The sequence below is a fragment of the Nicotiana attenuata genome, unplaced genomic scaffold (assembly GCF_001879085.1).
Source record: "Nicotiana attenuata strain UT unplaced genomic scaffold, NIATTr2, whole genome shotgun sequence".
NCBI lineage: Eukaryota > Viridiplantae > Streptophyta > Magnoliopsida > Solanales > Solanaceae > Nicotiana > Nicotiana attenuata.
The window spans coordinates 756,947-779,434 of NW_017670322.1; the positions used below are offsets into that span (position 1 = coordinate 756,947).

A 22,488-nucleotide genomic window follows, 5' to 3' on the forward strand; every position below is an offset into this window, starting at 1 on the left:
TTAACAGATACAAAAAAGTACTATGATAGTGCCGGTAACAAGGCCCCGGCTATACCTCAAAACATTATACATAAGGAACAAAAGCTACAAGACCCGAAATGAAGTGGGGCTCACTAAGTCAGTTGGGAAGAGGGTGTACCGCTATCACTGATCGATGTCGCCTACTGTGGAACCACCTGCATCTATTAAAAGATGCAGTGCGCCAGGCAAAAGGGACGTTAGTACATACGGAATAGTACTAGTATGTAAGACTAAACACCCTCTCAAAGAATCAAGTAACAGTATAACGAGAAACAACATAGGATCAATGAAAGCCTCAAACAAAAAGCATCAACTTAGGAGCAAGATAAGTTTTCAAGAAAATTCCAATATTTTAGGTTGGGAGATCTTTAGTACTGATATACCACCGTGTTTTTAGCACGGAGTCCGATCACGGCCCGACCGGCTAAGCCGTCTCACCCAAAGACATCCAATCACAACGCCACCATGTATGCTGCATGGCGTCCGATCTCAGCTGGATCGGCTAAGCCGTCTCACCACAATGCCGTATGGGTCGACATCACTTTCTGCTAGCAATCATCTCATCCCAATTAAGGGGAATTATCTCAACACATCAATCTCATCCCATTTAAGGAGAACAATCTCATCACATCAATACGGGAATTCTACCCCTCAACCACTCCTACACTGACACGTGTAGTTTCAGAGCTAGGTTATTTCAACCTACCCTTCCTCGGTGACTAAACGATACTCCCAAATCATTTATTATACAAAGGCTTTATAGTTCAATTCATAGTCTAACACACGTCCTCTTCATTTCATTTGGCTCTATTGGCCACAAGTGAAATTCTCAAACTTGGCACGATTGCCACATTTTATATTTTATATCCACTTCTTTCACTTTTAAGCATCATCATAGGTTATCAACAATAAGAGCATTTGAAATCAAGACTTTAAATATGTATGTTAGCATTATAAGTCTTAAGCACATTGAGTTTCCTTCACATATTTTTTGTTACAACCCATATTCGCGTACGTTAGATCACGCCGTAAGTTAGTCGACATAAATTCGAGAAGAGATTATCTTTGAGATGATAAGAAGTTCATCTATTGGTCCTAAATGATACAATGGTGTATAAGAGTGGTTAACAAGTATTAGAAGTTAAACGAATCAAGGATGTTGTAACCCGTATTTTTGGGTAAAACTAGAGGTGCTTAATATTCTAAAGAGGTCATGTTTTAATGTATTTGAATCATATCATAAGTCTTGACGTCAAACGAGTTATGAAACAAAAGTCGACAAAAGTTGTCGCAACTTACGTTCATAATTTTACTTAAACTTTAGGTCAAATGTTACTAAGCTTTTCTCCCAATTTACTTGGAGTTACGGGGTTATCTGCCCACCAAGTTGAATATCTATGAGTCCAGTTTTCAACACATTAAACCGTTCGTCGATACGACGTCAGAGTAGAGAGATACTCGCATTTTTGCGAGACTACGCAAGCAGCACTCTATAGGGCCCACATAGGCGGTTGAGATATATTGATATATATGAGACACCCTAAGCCCATTTTAACTCATTCTTTTTCACTCTCTTCATACCCTAGACACAAAAAAAAACTCTCTCTCAAGGTTTTCTCATGATCCAAGACCCAAACAAAGGGCAAACAACACAAATCAAGTGTCGGGAATCCCGTGGTGCTAGTAAGTTTCCTGTTCTTCTTCTTGTTGTTGATCTTTGTGTGGTTCCAGCTCGTGTGGGAGGTTGTTTTAAGTGGCTAAGTTCTGTAAAATACTCTCTAAAGTTTTTAGTATCAACCCTAGGTGATTTCAAGTCTTCCAAAGTGATTCTAGTGTCGAAAAAGCCGAATTGATTGATAGTTTCGCTTCCTTGTTCTTGTGGCAGCATTGGAAGGATATTTCGTGGTGAAGTAAGGCCAAATTGGTGTTTTTCTATCTGTTTAAACGTAAGTAACCTCTTACTCTACATGTATTTAAGATTATCCAAGTTGCGTCTAGGTCGTTGAAGCTAGAACTTGTGAGATATCTATCGAAAGGCTAGTTAGTAATGTTGTTGGTTGGTGGACTATTTTGGGAGGCTTAAAATGATTATTATTGATGTTGTTTTGGCTGTTTGGTGATTTTTTTAGCTTGTGGGACGTCATATAAATAGGGGAAGTGATGTCCGTTTCATCGTAATATAGGTTGCGGTCGATATATAATAGTTACGACGCTTAAACGATAACGATAGTATCATTTCTCTTATTGTAGACTAAGGAGTCGTGACATTTGCATAGCTTGAGGTTGGGCAGTATATACAAGGTATGTATGACTACCCATTCCTTCTTTTGCACGACTTCGATTGTACATAATGTAATGAACGAGCTTCCAAAGATACTCTACTCTTAGAAGCTAGCAGTACTTACATTGTTTCCCTTCTTATGGAACGATTGATGTTGATGTTACTTCTCGTATTCTTATGTTATCAATGTTGCTGGTACTTCCTGATTCTTATAATATCCATGACGAAGAGTTAGTCCTAACAACGTGTACGGAGGTTACCGACCTTACCTCACTCCGAAAGGTTCAGAATGTGATTTCAATGAGTCCAATACACATTATATATATGTACCTATTTTACTCTACCGAGCTGCACTATAGTTGGCTAGGTACGATACATATTGTGCAACCACTGATCAGTTGGATTTTACTAAGATCCATGTGGCCGGGTATGATTTTACCAAGCCTTATGATGGCCGGTACATTTTTACTGAGCCTATTACAGCCGGTACGATATGATGATGATGATGCCCACAGAATATATATATATATATATATATATCATGCATTTCATGTCAGTCGCCCTCAGAGGCACTCGGATGTTAGAGGTTGTATATTTTTTATCCCTGCTTACATTACTGTTCTTATTTATGCCTTCCTGCCTTACATACTCGACACTTTATTCGTACTAACGTCCCTTTTATTTGTGGAAGCTGCATGTCGTGCTGCAGGTCCCGATAGACAGGTAGACGTAGCTTCCCCACCACAGTAGGCTGCCCAGTTCAGCAGTTATTGGCGAGATCCCTTCTTTCGGGCTTGTCGTGGTCTTGGTATGCACTTTTGTTATAGACATTATGGGTATGTCAGGGCCCTGTTCCGGCAATGTTGCAGCACTTATGTTCCTTTAGAGGCTCATAGACAGGTGTCGACTCATGTATAGTTTAGATTGCTGTGTCGGCTGATTTTAGTTGTATAGTCTCTCATGGCAGCTTGTCAGCTCGTACCTTGACAGACTTGTCAGCCCATGTTATGTATGTTCATGCCATTATATGTCATTGTTGGTTGTTCATTATTCATTTCTACCATTTATGTTGATCTCGTCGGCCCTTACAAATAATAAGAAAGGTTAGATAAAATGTACGTTGGTGCTCAACAGGTATGGCCGGGGTGCCAGTCATGGCCCTCCAGTTTGGGTCGTGACAAACTTGGTATCAGAGCAAGTCTGTCCTAGGGGTTGTCTCTTATCCGTGTCTAGTAGAGTCTTGATTATGGATGTATATCGTGCCACATTTATAATCAGGAGGCTACATGACATCTAGGGTTGTTACCTTCTTCCTGAATCCAGATCGTGCGTAGAGTTGAGTCGTAAGTGTTCATCTCTAATATTCAACTTGTTTTCTTTCAGTGATGCCTTCGACTAGGAAGCAAGCTATTAGCAGACGGCTTGATACAGCCGCGGGAGAGGGTACCGGTCAGGTGCCTCCAGCCAGAGCAGGCCAAAGTGAGGCTCAGAGTGAGATGTCGTCTCATACCTCATCTACTTCGTCTCCTCTAGAGGATATTAGGAGGGACACATCACCTACAGTTCCTCTGTCTGGGACTACAAACCACGATATGCGCAGTGCGGTGCAGTTGTTGACTAGATTGGTAGCTGCTCAGACTCAAAGGCAAAATATTGGTGCTGCTGATAAACCGGTTAGTGTGAGAGTTCGTGATTTTATTAATCTAGACCCTCCAGTATTTACAGGATCAGACCCCAAGGAGGACCCGCAGACTTTTATTGAGCTGTTCCATCGTACACTACGGGTTATGCACGCTAGTGATACTGAGGCGGTAGAGTTGGCTTCTTATCGATTACGGGATTTAGCGGTTTTTTGGTATGATAGCTGGGAGAGATCCAGGGGTCCGAACGCTCCTCCAGCTGTGTGGAGGGAGTTTTCTTAGGCCTTTCTTCGTCACTACTTTCCAGTTGAGATACGACGAGCTAGAACTAATAAGTTCTTGAACCTTTAACAAGGTAATATGAGTGTGCGAGAATATAGTATGCAGTTTGATTCTTTAGCAAGGTATGCTCCCCATATGGTGGCCGAGATGAGCGATAGGGTGCACCTGTTCGTGAATGGGTTGGGACCACATCTGATAAATGAGTGCACGACCGCCTCTTTGGTGGAGGGCATGTATATTTTCCGTATTCAGGCTTATGCCTAGACACTAGAGGATCGTAAGCACCAGCAAAGGGCAGATAGGGAGCAGGATAGGGGCCAACATAAGAAGGCGAGATTCGCAGGGTATTCTGGTGACTTCAGAGGTAGTATCAGGACCCAGTCTTTGAGGAGCTCGGTACCACCTGTAGCTAGTGCTCCTCCACAGTTTCAGAGGCATCGGTACGATTGATTTACCTATTCTTGTCCAGGTCAGAGTTTGGGCATTAGGCTCGTAATATCATAGGGATACTAGTCAGATGAGACCCCCAATGCCCCGTTGTGATCAGTGCGGCAAGGCCCACTTTGGACTGTGCCGTCTAGGTTCTGATGCGTGCTATTCTTGCAGACAACCTGGCCATATGATGCGGGATTGGCCTAACAGAGGAGGTGGTGGTATGGATTAGCCTACTGGATCTATGTCTGGTTTTTCCTCATCAGTTCGACCTCCAGCACGGGTTTTCAAAAGTCGACAAGTCGTGGTAGAGGTGCAATGCTGAGTTCGAGTGGTACTCAAAATCGAAGCTATGCTTTAGTAGGTCGACAGGATCTCGAGTCGTCTTCGGGTGTTGTTACAAGTATATTGTCTGTGTTTTCTTATGATGTATATGCGTTGATTGATCCGAGATCTACGTTATCATATGTTACACCCTTTGTGGCTAATAAGTTTGGCGTTAAACCTGAATTGATAAGTAATCCACTTGCGCTGTCCACTCCAATAGGAGATTCTGTGATTGCTAGAATGGTATATAGAGGTTGCACAGTGATGATTTTTAGTCGTCAAACATCAGCGAATCTATTTGAGTTAAAAATGGTTGATTTCGATGTGATAATGGGGATGGACCGGTTGGCCTCATGCTATGCAAACGTTGATTGCCGTACGAAGATGGTTAGGTTTCAGTTTCCCGATGAACCCGTCATTGAATGGAAGGGGAACATTGCTACGCCGAAAGGTAGGTTTATTTCCAAATCTTAAGGCAAGGAAGATGATCTCAAAAGGTCATATTTATCATCTCGTTTGTGTTAGGAATGCGAAGGCGAAGCAGCCTACTCTACAATCAATCCTCGTGGTTAATGAATTTCCAGACGTTTTCCTAGATGAACTCCCAGGCCTTCCTCCTGAAAGGGAGATTGAGTTTAGCATTGATGTGTTGCCTGACACTCAACCGATCTCTATCCCTCCATATAGGATGGCCCTGCAGAGTTGCAAGAGTTGAAGGCGCAGTTGAAGGACTGGCGGGATAAGGGCTTCATTAGGCCTAGCACTTCACCTTGGGGTGCGCCAGTCTTGTTCGTGCGGAACAATACGGGATCATTAAGGATGTGTATCGATTATTGACAGTTGAATAAGGTTACTATAAAGAAAAAGTATCCACTTCCAAGGATTGACGACCTGTTTGACCAACTCCAGGGTGCCAAGTATTTCTTCATGATTGACTTACGTTCAGGGCATCATCAGGTGAGGGTTAAGGAGAAGGATATCTCGAAGACGGCCTTACGAAAAAGATATGGGCACTTTGAGTTCTTGGTGATGTTGTTCGCGCTAAAAATGCCCCAACAACTTTTATGGATCTCATGAATAGTGTATTCAGACCCTATCTTGACGTGTTCGTGATCGTATTCATTGATGACATTCTTGTGTATTCTCGTTTGGAGGCGGAACATGCGGGCCACTTGCAGATAGTATTACAGACCCTTCAGGATAGTAAGTTATATGCTAAGCTCTCCAAATGTGAATTCTGGTTGAACTCAGTAGCATTCCTTAGCCATGTGATATCTGATGAGGGTATTAGTGTCGACACTCAGAAGATCGATGCAGTGAAGAATTAGCCGAGACCTACAACACCGTCAGAAGTCTGCAGCTTCCTGGGGCTAGTAGGATATTATAGGCGGTTTGTAGAAGGGTTTTCCTCTATATCAGCACCATTGGCTAAGTTAACATAGAAAGGTACCAAGTTCTAGTGGTCTGACGCTTGTGAACGTAGTTTTCAGGAGCTAAAGAATCGATTGACATCCCCGCCAGTGCTCACTCTCCCAGAAAGAACAGAAGGTTGTGTGGTATATTGTGATGCCTCATGTATAGGTTTGGGGTGCATATTGATGCAACGTGGGAAGGTTATTGCTTATGCATCGGGACAATTGAAGAAACATGAAAAGAATTACACGACTCATTATTTGGAATTGGTTGCAGTAATATATGCTTTGAAAATATGGCGTGCACTACTTATATGGCATCCATGTTGACATTTACACAGGTCACAAGAGTTTACAATACATCTTCAAGTAGAATGAGTTGAATTTGAGGAGGCGTAGGTGGCTTGAATTATTGAAAGACTACGATGTCGAGATATTGTACCATCCGGTAAAGCCAATATTGTGGCAGACGCTCTCAGCCGTAAGTCAATGGGAAGCTTAGTACACATTGAGGCAGGTAGACAAGGGTTGACTAAAGAGCTTCATCAGTTGGCCAATATGAGAATCAGATTGTTAGACTCTAATGACGGAGGTCTTACTGTACAGAATACACCAGAATCATCTTTGGTAGCCGAGGTAAAAGCACGGCAATATGAAGATCCTACCTTAGTATGATTGAGAGAGGGTATTGAGCAACGTAAGATTACGGCTTTCGAGATCGGAGGAGATGAGGCACTGAGATACTAGGGCCGATTATGTGTGCCTAATGTGGTAGGGTTGCGAGAGAAGATTATGATTGAGATTCATCAATCCCGATATTCCATCCATCCCGACTCGAAAATGATGTATCATGATGTTAAGGAGCAATATTGTTGGGATAACATGAAGAAGTCTATTGCAGAATTTGTAGCCCAGTGTCCTAATTGTCAATAAGTAAAGATCGAGCATCAGAAACCTGGTGAATTGATTCAGAATATAGAGATTTCGACATGGAAATGGGAGGTGATTAATATGGACTTCATTATTGGATTACCTTGCTCTTATCATAAGTTTGACTCCGTCTGGGTGATAGTTGATCAACTTACAAAATCTGCCCATTTTCTACCAGTTAAGACAATTTACACGGATGAAGATTATGCGAGGTTGTATATCAAGTAGATTCTTAGGCTTCATCGTGTGCCAGTATCTATTATATCAGACCGAGGAGCTCAATTTACGGCTAACTTTTGGAGGTATTTTCAGAAGGATTTAGGCACACAAGTGAATATCAGCACTGCATTCCATCCACAGACTGACGGACAGGCCGAACGTACCATTCAAACACTCGAAGATATGCTACGAGCATGTGTTCTAGATTTCAAGGGGAATTGGGATGACCATCTGCCACTCATAGAATTCGCCTACAATAATAGCTACCATTCAAGTATTAAAATGGCCCCGTATGAGGCACTGTACGGGAGGAGATGTAGATTACCAGTTGGATGGTTCGAAGTCGGTGAAACAGAATTAATGGGCCAGAGTTGATTCACCAAGCCATTGAGAAGGTGAAAGTGATACAAGACCGACTGAGGACGGCGCAAAGCAAGCAAAAGTCTTATTCCGATGTCCGACATCGTGATCTGGAGTTTGAGGTTGGTGATTGGGTTTTTCTGAGGATCTCACCGATGAAGGGTGTTATGCGTTTTGGGAAGAAGGGTAAGTTGAGTCTGCGGTATATCGGGCCGTACAAGATTCTTCGACGAATTGGACAAGTTGCCTATGAGTTAGAATTGCCATCCGAATTGGAATTTTTCCACCCGGTATTCCGTGTATCAATGTTGAGGAAATGTATTGGAGACCCTTCTCGGGTTGTCCCTATCAATGATGTAGAAGTTACAGAGGATCTACCATTTGAAGAAGTGCCAATAGCAATATTAGATCGACAAGTCCGCAAGCTGAGAACAAAGAATGTAGCTTCCGTCAAAGTATTGTGGAGGAACAAGAATATGGAAGAAATGACATGGGAAGAAGAAGAGAAAATGAAGTCTAAATACCCTTACCTATTCCAGATTGAAGATAACGAGGATGCCGGGGGAATGCAGGACGCAATGGAAGCTGAAATGCCTCTATGAGGTAAGCAATAGCTTGAGAATACTCTTCCTTAATACAAAATGGTGATATGTAGATAATGTACACATCCAAAGTGCTTTGTATAGCCTTGTGAGGCCATAGGTTGGGTTTAACTGCTTGCAAGTTTGGCTAGTGTCCATTTATAGGGGAAACTCGGCCGAAGATTTCCGTCAGAATCCACGATGAGTTAGACTCCCCATAAACCCTTACATTCGAGGACGAATGTTCCTAGGGGGGGGGGGGGGTGTTACAAATATTTGCGTACGTTAGATCACTCCGTAAGTTAGTAGACATAAATCCGTGAAGAGATTATCTTTGAGATGATAAGAAATTAAACCTATTGGTCTTAAATGATACAGGGGTGTTTAAGAGTGGTTAACAAGCATTAGAAGTTAAACGAATCAAGGATGTTGTAACCCGTATTTTTGGGTAAAACTAGAGGTTCTTAATATGCTAAGGACGTCGTGTTTTAAGGTACTTGAATCATATCATAAGTCTTGACGTCAAACGAGTTATGAAGCAAAAGTCGACAAAAGTTGTGGCAAATTACATTCACAATTTTACTTAAAATTTAGGTCAAATGTTACTAAGCTTTTATCCAAATTTACTTGGAATTACAGATAAATCTACCTACCAAATTGAAGATCTATGAGTCTAGTTTCCAACACATTAAACCGCTCCTCGATACGACGTCAGAGTAGAGAGATACTCGCATTTTTTCGAGACTGCGCAAGCAGCTCTCTATGGGGCCCACATAAGCAGTTGAGATATATTGATATATATGAGACACCTTAAGCCTGTTTTAACTCATTCTCACTCAAGGTTTTCTCATGATCCAAGACCCAAATAAAGGGCAAACAACACAAATCAAGTGTCGGGAATCCCGTGGTGCTAGTAAGTTTCCTGTTCTTCTTCTTGTTGTTGATCTTTGTGTGGTTCCAGCTCGTGTGGGAGGTTGTTTTAAGTGGCTAAGTTCTGTAAAATACTCTCTAAAGTTTTTAGTATCAACCCTAGGTGATTTCAAGTCTTCCAAAGTGATTCTAGTGTCGAAAAAGCCGAATTGATTGATAGTTTCGCTTCCTTGTTCTTGTGGCAGCATTGGAAGGATATTTCATGGTGAAGTAAGGCCAAATTGGTGTTTTTCTATCTGTTTAAACGTAAGTAACCTCTTACTCTACATGTATTTAAGATTATCCAAGTTGCGTCTAGGTCGTTGAAGCTAGAACTTGTGAGATATCTATCGAAAGGCTAGTTAGTAATGTTGTTGGTTGGTGGACTATTTTGGGAGGCTTAAAATAATTATTATTGATGTTGTTTGGGCTGTTTGGTGATTTTTTTAGCTTGTGGGACGTCATATAAATAGGGGAGGTGATGTCCGTTTCATCGTAATATAGGTTGCGGTCGATATATAATAGTTACGACGCTTAAACGATAACGATAGTATCATTTCTCTTATTGTAGACTAAGGAGATAGTATCATTTCTCTTATTGTAGACTAAGGAGTCGTGACATTTGCATAGCTTGAGGTTGGGCAGTATATACAAGGTATGTGTGACTACCCATTCCTTCTTTTGCACGACTTCGATTGTACATAATGTAATGAACGAGCTTCCAAAGATACTCCACTTTTAGAAGCTAGCAGTATTTACATTGTTTCCCTTCTTACATTGTTACGGTTGAGACTATTGAGGTTAGTGAATAATTGACTTATGAAGAGATTCCAGTTGTCATTCTTGATAGGCAAGTCCAAAAGCTGAAAAATAAAGAGATTGCCTCCGTGAAAACGCTATGGCGAAACCAACAGGTCGAAGAGGCCACCTGAGAGGCCGAGGAAGAGATGAAGAAGAAGTACTCTCATTTGTTTGAATAACTATGTAATTGTTTCTATGAATTGCTTTATATGAATTATGTTTCCCTAGTACAATTTATGTTAAGGATGTTCCTTTTGGTAATATAAGATTTATGACGTCTTGGTCGATATTGTTTTCATGTTGTGTTACATCGTTGTATTATGGTTAAGTTGTTAGGACTAGTTTCTGCGATTCTCTAACAGGTGGATATGCCTAGTTATAGAGGAAACTCTACCGAAATTTCTGGAAATTTGGGGAGTTAGTCAAATTTGGAATTGCTGGTGTGTGAGTTAAGACCTGAGTCACTTTGGATGCCGATGGTTGATTTTGACCCTCATTCGAGGACGAATGATCCTAAGAGGGGGAGGATGTAAGGCCCCATAAAATTTTACCTAGAACTCGGGGTTTCGTGGCGCCGAGGTGGGCTAATGTGTTTGAGGATTGTAGCGGTACAGACATTTTGGGTTGTACAGTACGTCGGGGAGTTGATTTATTTTTTTTTTTTTTTGCAGAATATGGCATTTCTGCGGTCTACTATGCGACCGCAGAACATCTTCGCGGACCGTAGATTGGCCAAAGAATGCAACATAACTTGAGCCAACTTTTGAAGATCATTATGCGGTCCATTATGCGACCGCATAATGATTTCGCGGGCAGCACAATTCGTCGCAGAGAGGGGAGTATCTTAGAGAGAGAGAGAAGGAATCCCCAACCCCTTTGCTCATCAATTCTTGCCCAATCTTGAAGATTCATGGGAATCACTCACTAGGCCATCAACTATCCGGGTAAGATCTTGTTCTAAAACCTTAATGCAATTGTTATGGGTTAAAGTAAGTTGTGGAATTGGAGATGGGCCATGCATGTGCCAATAGGGGGTAGTATGTAGGGTTGTTGAACTATTCCGGGTAGATTCTTGTTGAAATTGGTTGAGGGAGGAAAGGATTACCATTGTATAGCCTTGTATTCAATTTTTCATTATAGGTGTTTGACGAAATTCCCAAGAGACTTAGATCATGATAATCCTTCTAATTTTGATTCGATCATATCATCTTCCTATAGATTGAAGTTTCTCGGAGTATTTTGGACGTTGTAGTAAATTAAGAAAAGCTCAAACAAGGTATTTTGGCTAAACTTCTCTCGTAGAATCGAATTCCATGATGTTCCCGTAAGTTGCAATTTATGATTGGCTCAAGTTCCTCTTTATCATATTCCGAGTCCTTCCTAGAAAATTTGATTAATTTAAATACGTTTTGTGTTGAAAGATGTATATACTAAATGTCGCGCCCCCTTTTTGTTATATCTCGCGGTTTTTTTTTCCTACGTTAAAATTTCGTCTTCAGTTAATTGACGTAGACTCGGGGATGAGCTCATTTTGACGTTAACGTATTTGCGTTATTTATAACAAGCGATACATAAGAAGGATAAAGGGATACACGGATTAACGAAAATGAGTTTCATTGGGAATGGCCAATTTGGCATAAAATACGGGTCGAGCGATAATATCCGATAATTATGAACTAGTACCATGTAAGGCACCATATGACCACGGTAGTATAATATATAAAGTATATAAGGAGTATTTTAAAAATAAATAGAATTTTAAGTAATTTGTGATAATTTTTAAATTATGCGGGTAATTAATTAATTACCGGGTAACAGGACATTACCCAGTTAACTAATAAGTGGATAATAAATTATCCCACCACCCCACGTGGCAAGAAGCCACAAAGTTGAAAATGACTAAGTAGTCATTTTGCCAGATGGCTATTAAATAAACTAACCAAGCATGTTATCTAGTCTTAAAGACTTGTAAAGTATATCCATATCATTTAGTGGGAAAGCCTTGAATATCCAAGAATCTGACGTTAGCTTCATTTTAAAAAGTCTTTGGCTTCATTTCATTTCTTGTTTTGAAATAAAAAATGTTAAAGAACATAAGCTTTCAGAGGATCCATTTCGTTTCAATTTGGCGTGGTGAATGGGTAAGCACTTCTTTCAAGATCAAAAAGCCAATACATTCTGCCTTGAACCAGCAAAAACGTGAAAAGAAAACTTTTACATTTTATATTAAACCAAAAACGTGAAAGAGCTACAAAGTTTTAGCCAATTCTGATTTCAACCAAAAAGCAGAATCATTTTTTTCGTTCACCAATTCAATGCTAGCCAACGTTTCAATTTCAAGAGCTACCAAGTTCGTTTATGAATTTCGAGAGTTTCAAAGCAGAGTTTCGTCCATATTTCGCAGAAGCAGATTCGTTCAAATAATTCCGGGAACAGGTATGTTAAGGCACTTCCTTCTTTCTTTTGGCATGATCTAAAGTGAAATGAATACGCTATTTCATAGTGAATCTAATCCTAGCAACTAAGGTTGTCCATGTTGTTCTTTCCATGCAAAGTTATTCTAAGAAAGTATGTATGATCCGTAAGTTCTAGTGAAGTTCATATTGAGGGTATGTATGTCCATAATGTTCTTAAGTCACTTTAAAAGGTTTAGAACGTGATTCCATTAGTCGAGCATGCATTATATATATGTATCTATTTTACTCTACCGAGCCGCGCTATAGACGGCCGGGTATGGCACCTATTGTGCAACCACTGATCAGTTGGGTTTACCGAGCTCCACGTGGCCGGGTATGATTCTACCGAGCCTTATGATGGCCGGGTACATTTTTACCGAGTCCTCTTTGAGGCCGGGTACGATATGATGATGATGATGCCCACAGAGGCGAATGTTTTTAAAAGTTTATGTATATATATGTATTATGCATTTCATGTCGGTAGTCCCCAGTGGCACTCAGATGTTACAGGTTGTAGCTCCTCTATCTCTCTTTACATTACTGTTCTTGTCTATGCTTTCCTACCTTACATACTCGGTACTTTATTTGTACTGACGTCCCTTTTGCCTGGGGACGCTGCGTTTCATGCCCGCAGGTCCCGATTGATAGGTTGACAGTCCTCCTATTAGGCTATCAGCTCAGCGAAGGTGTTGGTGCGCTCCATTTGCTTCGGAGTTGCTTGTTTGGTTAGTATGATTTAGACGTCTATTGTTTGGTATGGCGGGACTCTATCCCGACCTTTATGACATTTATGTATTCTTAGAGGCTTGTAGACATATGTCGTATACGTGAGAAATTGTACGGCCTTGTCGGCCTATGTTTGAGTTTATAAATGATTATGTTGGCCTACTAGGCCTGTATGCCACGTGTATATAATGATGTAATAAGAAAGATACGTTACGTTGGTACTCGGTTGAGTAAGGTACCGGGTGCCCGTCGCGGCCCATCGGTTTGGGTCGTGACACTTTTTCTCACGGAATCGGGTTTCGACATTTCTGAGACAACTCCCTTCCTTTTGGGACGGGCTAAGGGTTTTGAAGAGTCGCCACCTAATGGATTAAGGTGTGTTAGGGCACCTAGAGCAGTTAACTCATGAAACTAGTTTGCGTCACCAGAGATCGGGTAAGGGCTCGAAATTACCTTGAGGAGAAGGTGTTAGGCACCCCTCGAGGTCCACAACGGTGGGTCCCGGCCGAACTTAATTAAACGAATTAGTCTTAGAGGAAAGTAAAACAATTTAGACAAATACAAATTACCTTAAAACAGGATTAAAGGGGTCCTAGATTTTTTATCCTATTGGATCATTCCATGCAATACTTTGTAACTTCCCCAAGTTGGGGGTGCTAATCGTAGTATTAGCGCATGGGTCATCATCTCCTTTACTACCCAATTACTATCTTTCAGTTGTTACCTAAGCGTTCTAATAGCTTCTAACTCGCGCCTTGTGCGTGCACTACCTGTCCCTTACCTATGGTCCTGGAGGTATTTAGGACCTCTATTCAGGGTGGTTCTAGACTGACCTATGTTGTTTAAAATGAGAAAAAGCTAGGCGACAAATAAAATTCAGATAGGACTTCATGTAAAGACCAAATAGGGGGCTCACATTGACCTCCACAAGTAGACAACAAATGCACGCAATTCAATCAGCCAATTTCATTAATTTAGAATTCTATAGGCAGGATACCTAGATGAGCAGAACAAAATATAAAGAAGCAGTTTATTAAGGCGAGCATCGGGACCTATTGGTTTGCCTACTGATTTTATGAAGCTTTGAATCTGGGCATTTTCAGGCAGTAAAATATCAGAGTTTTAAACCTAGAATCAATAGCGAGTCCTGTGGATACGTTGCCTACGTGATTTATAAGAGTGCTTGAATTCAGAATAGACTAACAGGATCCTATAGGCATGATTTCTACGAGTTTGTTAATGACATACCTATAGGCAGGATTTCTAAGTGTAACACTGATTTTAACTCATAAAGACAGTTTTATTAAATCCTATAGGCATGCTTTCTAATTGCTGAATATATTTAAACCCCTATAGGCGGGATTTCTAACCTTCAGAATTGATTTCACCCTATAGGTATGATATCTAAGTTGAAACTGATTTTTTATCTCCTATAGGCATGATATCTATAAATCGTATGTGAACAGAATTTAAAGCAACTTGCCAGGAAGGTTATTATTCAAAAAGATAGAATCCTATAGACATGGTCACTAATGCATGCAAGTTGTAAAATGTGCACGGATCCTATGGACAGGATTTCTAATGCAAGGGTTTTATAAACAGGATTTCTAGTATGCGAGACAATTAGAAAATCCTATAGGCAGGATCCCTAAACAAGTAGTAGCATTCACATGATTCAATCAACATAATAACCTATAGGCAGGATTTCTACCCAAGTTTAAAGATATAAAAAAAGAACCCCCGTGATTTTTACTAATAAGCCCCAAATCTATTTATTACAGAGATTATTATAGCCCAAAATGAATGAATTACACAACAGTATCCATTACACTATAGGGAGCCTTAGCAGGCCCAATGTAAACCTGGGAACCAGGCCTTCAAACATAGCAACTTAGAAGCATAAAGGAGGATCCATCCATGGCACATAGGATTAGGTTCCTAGTGTGGCAAAGTTCCCAAGGGCCTCAGGGACTCCGGGCAATGCTCACACCAGGACCACACTTAAAGAAATAGTTCATAAAAGATTGGAAGACTAGCCCCAATGTGTCAGAGTTCGGAGGAGTCTCAGGGACCCTAGGCAATGCTCACAGTAGGGGTGGTAGGAACCTAGATAACTAAGAGTAGAAGTTTGAAAACCAGTACATAGAGGGTAAGGTGGGACAGGTTTAGAAACCAGTACATACAAAATAGCAACAGAACTGCACCAAGGAACAAACAAAATTCATGTTCAGCATATAGTTCGAACAAGTTTGCATTTTTGATTAGGCTAGATGCTAATATTAAATAACCATGGCTTAAACACAGAAACCATTGCTAAACAAACATGACACATGAATTAGCCACACATTGATTACATGCTTCTAGCAAAGTTCAGAACATGAACTGAATTAGGAAGAGTTTCATATTATTGAAGATAACTTAGCTTAACAACATCAATAAGTGGAATCAAGCAGTCACATAGCAAACAGAATCATGCTGCAAATTTGAAATAGACTAATTGAATAAAGCATATAGAACAGAATGGAATACTAGGAGTTAAGGCATACCAGCCGAGAAGAAAACAAATAGGGATGCAACAATAGCCAAAATTCCAGAGAATTAGGCCTTGGCTTTCAGCCGACCAAATAGTGCAGAAACCAGAACAATAGAACAAAGAGAGAACTTAAGTTTTTAAGAAACAGAAAGTTTTAAAGTTGTGAAGTTGTTCCGTGAAGAAGTTGTAAAGTGTAAGTGTCTCTCTCTAAAATTAGGGTAAGGGAAGGGCTTTTATAGCATACAATAGAGTAAAAAAAATATGGTATAAAAAATTAATTACGCACAAACAAGGTATGAAAATCAATTAATCAATCAATTAAGAGGACAGAATCAAATAAGTACCACTTAATTCAAGGAAAATCTCACACTGAATCAATCAGTAGCTAAGAATGAGGTTAAATAAAGTAATAACCAATTCCAAAATCAATTAGGAGTCAGAACACAAAATCAGCCAGTAGTACGGGTACATAAATAAGGTAAGAACAAGTAAGAACTTAATAAGGAAATACGAGTACTAAATTCAAACCCTAATTTAGGTAAGTAAATCAATTAACACTTTAATTGACAGAGTTAGAGTTAAACGGGCAAGAACGGTAGAATACATGGCCAAATAATCGAAACCCTAGGAACTACAAAGACAGATATATGGAGCTTAATTAAATTAAGTAAAAATTATTCGAAAAAGTAAATAAAAATTAGAGATGAAAACACTTAAATGTATAATTTTTTTTTGTAGAAATGCATTAGAACCAAAACCCTAGCTTTTAGGGTAAATGAAATCGGTCAACAATAATAGTAAAAGCAGAAAATTTTAAGGGAAAGATACCAAACAAACACAAAATCACCCCAGATCTAAAGAGATCTAAATGGATTCAACCAGAAATAGCTAGGTTTATGAGAATAGACAGAAGCGAATCACATCTAGTTTGAACCAGAGATTTGGAACTATAAAAATACCAAAACATTCATGCTTACATATTTCGGAGTGAACATAGACGGAATAGTCGAGAAAAGAGAGACTTTGAACCAGATCTGGTTTGAATCTTTGAGATTCATATCAAGCAACATGAAAATCATACAACCAGTAGAGAGATGAGGTTGGATAAGGCATGAAACCGAAAGAAAACCCCATAAATCAAGGGCGATTTGTGTCGGCGGGCGTAGGGTTAGGGGGGGGGGGGGTGAGAGAGAGAAGAGATGAGAGAAGGGATCCAGAGGCGGCGGGTTGGGGGAAATGAGGGTAGGGTTAGGAGGTTTAGTATAATTAAAAAGGAAGGTGGATCCTGGACCGTGGATCTTCTGAGATCAACGGCCAGGATCAATTTTAAGCTGGGGCGGGTTATGGACGGGTAGGGTAATTGGGTTATGGGTTAGGATAATTGGGCTAGGTCCGAAAAATTGATTAAAAGGGGCTATGTTTTAGATACCCATTTAAATTACTAAAAGAATTTATAAAAATAATTAATAAATAATAAAACATATCATTTGTGCATGAAAATGATTTAAAATAATTACTTAATATTATAAAAATATAGAAAATTATTTTCTGTATAGATAATGTAAGTATGCATATATATGGGCTATTATTGCAAAATGTGCAATTCTAGCCTTGAAATGCAAATGTAATTATAAAAAAAATGTAATTAAAATATTTAAACACTATATGGGCATAAACGATAAATTTAGATGATTAAATCATCATAAAAATGATATGAGGGATAATTATTGGATATTTGTATATATAAAAAAATGCAGAAATAACTTGATATAAAGCTTTAAAAATTGTAGAAATACTTGTGCATGTTTGTAAATGCATGTGCACTATTTTTAAAATACATATGTATATTTAAAATATATGAGAAAAAAATTGGGTATCAACACTAAAAATGTGTGAAGGAAACTCAATGTGCTTAAGACTTATAATGCTCACATACATATTTAAAGTCTTAATTTCAAATGCTCTTATTGTTGATAACCTATGATGACGCTTAAAAGTGAAGGAAGTTGATATGAAATATTAAATGTGGCCATCGTGCCAAGTTTGAGAATTTCACTTGTGGCCAAAAGTGCCAAATGAAACAAAAAAGACGTGTGTTAGACTATGAAATCCCCGTATTGATGTGATAAGATTGTTCCCCTTAAATGGAATGAGATTGATGTGTTGAGATAATTTTCCTTAATTGGGATGAGATGATTGCTAGCGGAAAGTGATGTCGACCCACACGGCATTGTGGTGAGACAACTTAGCTAATCGGGCTGAGATTGGACGCCATGCCGCGCACATGGTGGCGTTGTGATTGGATGTCTTTGGGTGAGACGACTTAACCGATCGGGCCGTGGTCGGTCTCCGTGCTAAAAATACGGTGGTATATGGGTACTAAAGATCTCCCGACCTAAAATACTGAAATTTTCGTGAAAACTTATCTTGCTCCTAAATTGATGCCTTTTTTTAGGCTTTCATTGATTCTATGTTGTTTCTCCTTATATTGTTACTTGATTCTTTGAGGGGGTGTTTAGTCTTACATACTAGTACTATTTCATATGTACTAACGTCCTTTTTGCCAGGGGCACTGCATCTTTTAATGGATGCAGGTGGTTCCACAGCAGGCGGCATCGATCAGTGATAGCAGTACACCCTCTTCCCATCTGACTTGGTGAGCCCCACTTCATTTTGGGGTCTTGTATCTTTTGTTCCTTATGTATAATATTTTGAGGTATAGCTGGGGCCTTGTTGGCAGAACTATCATAGTACTCTTTTATATCCGTTAGAGGCTCCGTAGACACAATGTATGTTGTATATTGGTGTGGAAAAGTCAAACTAGAAATATTGTATTTGTATCAAATGTTCCACTTCAAACTATGAGTGTGTAAGTTATTTTGGGAATTATAAATGAAGTAACTAATGGTAATAAAATTGTATTGTTCACATGATCCTCTCATTGTCTAATTGATGAAATACATCTTCACTTTATTCATGGGTAAGTTTGGGTAGAAGGCATTGGATATGCTTGCTTGACTGGGGTATCTCGGTTGAGCGCTGGTCACGCTCCTCAAGGTCGGGGCGTGACAAGCTTGGTATCATAAGCAAGCCTATTCAATGCCTTCTGCCTGAACTTACCTATGAATAAAGTGAAGGAGTAATCCATTAATTAGACAATGAGCAGATCATGTAAACAACACCATTTCATTACCATTAGTTACTTCATTTATAATTCTCAAAATACCTTACACATTCATAGTTTGAAGTGGAACATGTGATAAAAATACATCATTTCTAGTTTGACTTTCCCACACCAATATACAACCCTTAATGTGTCTACGGAGCTTCTAACGGATACAAAAGAGTATTATGATAGTACCGACAACAAGGTCCAGGCTGTACCTCAAATTATACATAAGAACAAAAGATACATGTGGAATTGCACGGGGCTGAAGCTGATGAAGTGGCGGAGTTAGTTTCCATGTGTTGGCTGTGTGGTACAGCTTGTGTTGACGTGGATGGTAAATCCTCAAGATGTGTTATGTGCATGAGAGTTGGACTGAGTTGGGGTATTCGGCTAACAATATGGCTGATGTGTAGGTCCATGCCAATTGGGCCTATAATGAGGGTGCTGGGATTGGCTTGCCCCGTATTATCTTTTTCCATTAGGATATCTAGAGTGGAGGTATTGAAGAATTTTGGGGAAAAGGGGGGGGGGGGGGGTAGTATAGTCACTACTGATCTTGTTTATTAATTTTTTATGGGAATCTGGGTTTGGGAGAGACTAGTTAGGATGCATACCTGTAGGTCCCAGGCGGTCAGTCGTCACTGCCGTTGGGCGTACTTGATTGGTTGTGTAGGCTGCCTACATGAGCGAGGGGTTAACGGAGCCCTTATTTTTTTGGCGCATGCTTTTCGAATTCTTTAGTGGGAATTGTACTGTTTTCCATTCCCCTTCTTGAGAAAATGGTTGTTTGTTTTTTTCTTGAGTTCAACAATTGAGCTCAGGTCCGGTGGTTCTGGTGGGGAAGTGGTGGTTGTGTCGTTCATGTTGAGAGAGAATTTCGTTACATAGGAATCTTCCGATGGCTACGAGTTTTGCAATAGGCTGAATACGTATCTCATATTTCGTTCGTGTTGTATTAGATTTCTTTTAGTTGTATGGGACCAACAAAAAAAAAAAACATAATTCAATTGGTTCTCCTTTGTTGGATTAAATACCTTAGTTGGGATCAAACAGCCCATGTCAGAGCAAGTGAATTAAAATTTTTATAATTTCTTTGACATTTAGTAATTTCACACAGAATACGAATTGCCGTAAAATAAGAACCGTTAGTTTTTCACTAACTAAATAACAAAAGCATCATAGATGCTCTCCTTCTAAGGGTACAATTTAGTCCCTAATTGAAAACAATAACAGAAAAGGACAATAACTAAAGATAGCCAATGGCTTATGACATTCTTTTGAGATTTCCAAGACTCAAATTGTGGCTGGCACAGATAGATCCAATTAGCAAAGCTTGGTGCAGAAACACCTCCGTCGCCAGCCAATGCAATCACCGCCGGAGAAGCCTTCATTGCGGCAAACGAGAGCACAGTTGTGGTCACGGACGCATGTACCGCGGTAGCCGTGGCTTTGTGAGATGCACACTCTTCCCTCCACCCCTGGGATTGCCATTTCTGCAAATGTATAAAATTACGAGTTTAACTTTTTTTTACACAAACAGTACAATATAAATGTTTTACCATCAAGGTTACTTTAAAATCCAACTACAAATATCTTTTGATATCAAGAATGGATTAGTAACTTAGAAGAGATTTAAGTTAAATCTTATAATTATTACCTAGACATAATTAATCTTTAGATGACAACGAAAATACAAATATCAATTATACGATTTGAGACCATATCATTAACATGTTAGATCCAACCCCCCTCCATTTCCCAGTCTTTCCATTTCTCTAAGTTCCTACTTGGATTTGAGACACTTGACGGGGTTAAAAATTGATGGATGAGATTTAATTGAATAAAATTAAAGCCCTAACCATAGATAAAGTATTTAGTTACTTCTTTATTCATTCCCAAATATTATCTTTTACAATCTCATAATTATAGCTATACATTATCTAACATTCCTTCTCTCTTTCTTATAGTAATTTTCTTTCCATGAGTTAATTATTTTTTCACTTTTACAAAATCTTCTTACATTCTCATTAAAAAATAAAAAAAAAAATATTAGAAGTAAATTCCAACATTTGACAATAAAAACTAAAGAACTGTACAAATCCATTTTGAGGCTCAACTTGAGTTGCCATTTTTCTGTTATTTTGTATATTCAGAATAGTGAAAAAAAGACTCAATGTTTCAATATCTAGCAACCATTACAATCTATTTCTCATTAAGATTTTTTTATAGAAGAGAAAAGAAAACTTAACTCACGAAAATAAATTACTACAAAATAAAGAGAAGAAATATTAGATAATCTTAGATACCACCACACAACAACTTGAATAAAGCAACATGTTATAGTTTATAAAGTAACATCTCAAAAAGCAAAGAATAAGAGCAGTAATAAGTAAAAATAGAGGGAAAAGAGTAGTAGAATGATAGGAAGTTCACCGTTAAAATAGACAAAAGATATTATTTGGAAATGGATAAAGAAGAAATTAATTACTTTAATCATGATTAAAGTTTTAATTTATTCACTTAAATCTCATCCATCAATTTTTAATCATGACTAGTGTCTTAAATCCAAGTAGAAACTTGGAGAAATGGAGAGACTAGGAAATGGAGGGGAGTTGGATCCGACATTTCTCTTCTTATTTTCCATTGCTGAATCGATGTTTACTCATTTCTCCCGTCTTAATAGAAAGTTTCATCCTAAGTAAGGGAATCAACGAAACCTCCTCCAGATACTGTAAATAAATGGAACATCAAGATGCATACATATCAAATAAATACGTGCATTCAAGGTGTTCAATATGGGAAGGATAGTAGGACCAATCAATAAAGTAATTATACACTACAAAATGACAAAATACCATTACCCGAAAAAAAAAGATAAAAAGACTGAGACTGAGCATGACTGCATGAGTCCTAAATCCTAAACATAGATTCACAAAATAAAAAGACTTACGTGAGGCAAACACAATGAGAAGCAGGAAGATAAGCCCAAAAGTTTTTCTCTCCATTTTTCTTATCCTTTTTCAACTTGCTTAATTAAACTCACGACAATGTTTTCAGAAATCTTTCGATGAAGCTGGCTGATAGAAGGCTTCTATAAATAGAGAGATAGGAAGAGTGTGCACCTGGAAAGACCAATCTACCCTTCAGTACTAAATACCACCTCTTTAAGTAAATTGTTTTTGAAAAATAAATTTTGAATACTACCTCGATAAGATGAACGAGCATTGATTTCATCCACGGATTTTTTTTTTAAAAAAAAAATACTACCTCGATAGATGAAAATGCATTCATTCATCACTTCGTGCACGTATATTTTTTTAGCATTTGTTTTATTTAAACAAGATTTTTCATTTGTCGGCTTTTAAGTGTGTTTACGGTCGAAACCGGGTTCATCCATTGTTTGACCAAT

At 39.0% G+C, this 22,488-nt stretch overlaps 2 protein-coding genes across 2 annotated transcripts; one reads left to right on the top strand and one right to left on the bottom strand.

The window, feature by feature from the left end:
- The first annotated feature begins 3,687 nt into the window (after positions 1-3,687).
- LOC109237836 lies at positions 3,688-8,506 on the top strand. Its single transcript, XM_019404225.1, has 4 exons — positions 3,688-4,157; positions 4,923-5,066; positions 7,900-8,359; positions 8,444-8,506. Exons 1-4 carry the CDS (start codon positions 3,688-3,690, stop codon positions 8,504-8,506), a joined length of 1,137 nt encoding a protein of 378 aa, XP_019259770.1.
- An 11,632-nt stretch (positions 8,507-20,138) lies between these two features.
- Positions 20,139-22,161, bottom strand: LOC109237862 (defensin-like protein 1). Its single transcript, XM_019404257.1, has 2 exons — positions 22,030-22,161; positions 20,139-20,572 (listed from the first exon to the last, which is right to left on the bottom strand). Exons 1-2 carry the CDS (start codon positions 22,082-22,084, stop codon positions 20,403-20,405), a joined length of 225 nt encoding a protein of 74 aa, XP_019259802.1. The 5' UTR covers positions 22,085-22,161; the 3' UTR covers positions 20,139-20,402.
- Between the last annotated feature and the right edge of the window lie 327 nt (positions 22,162-22,488).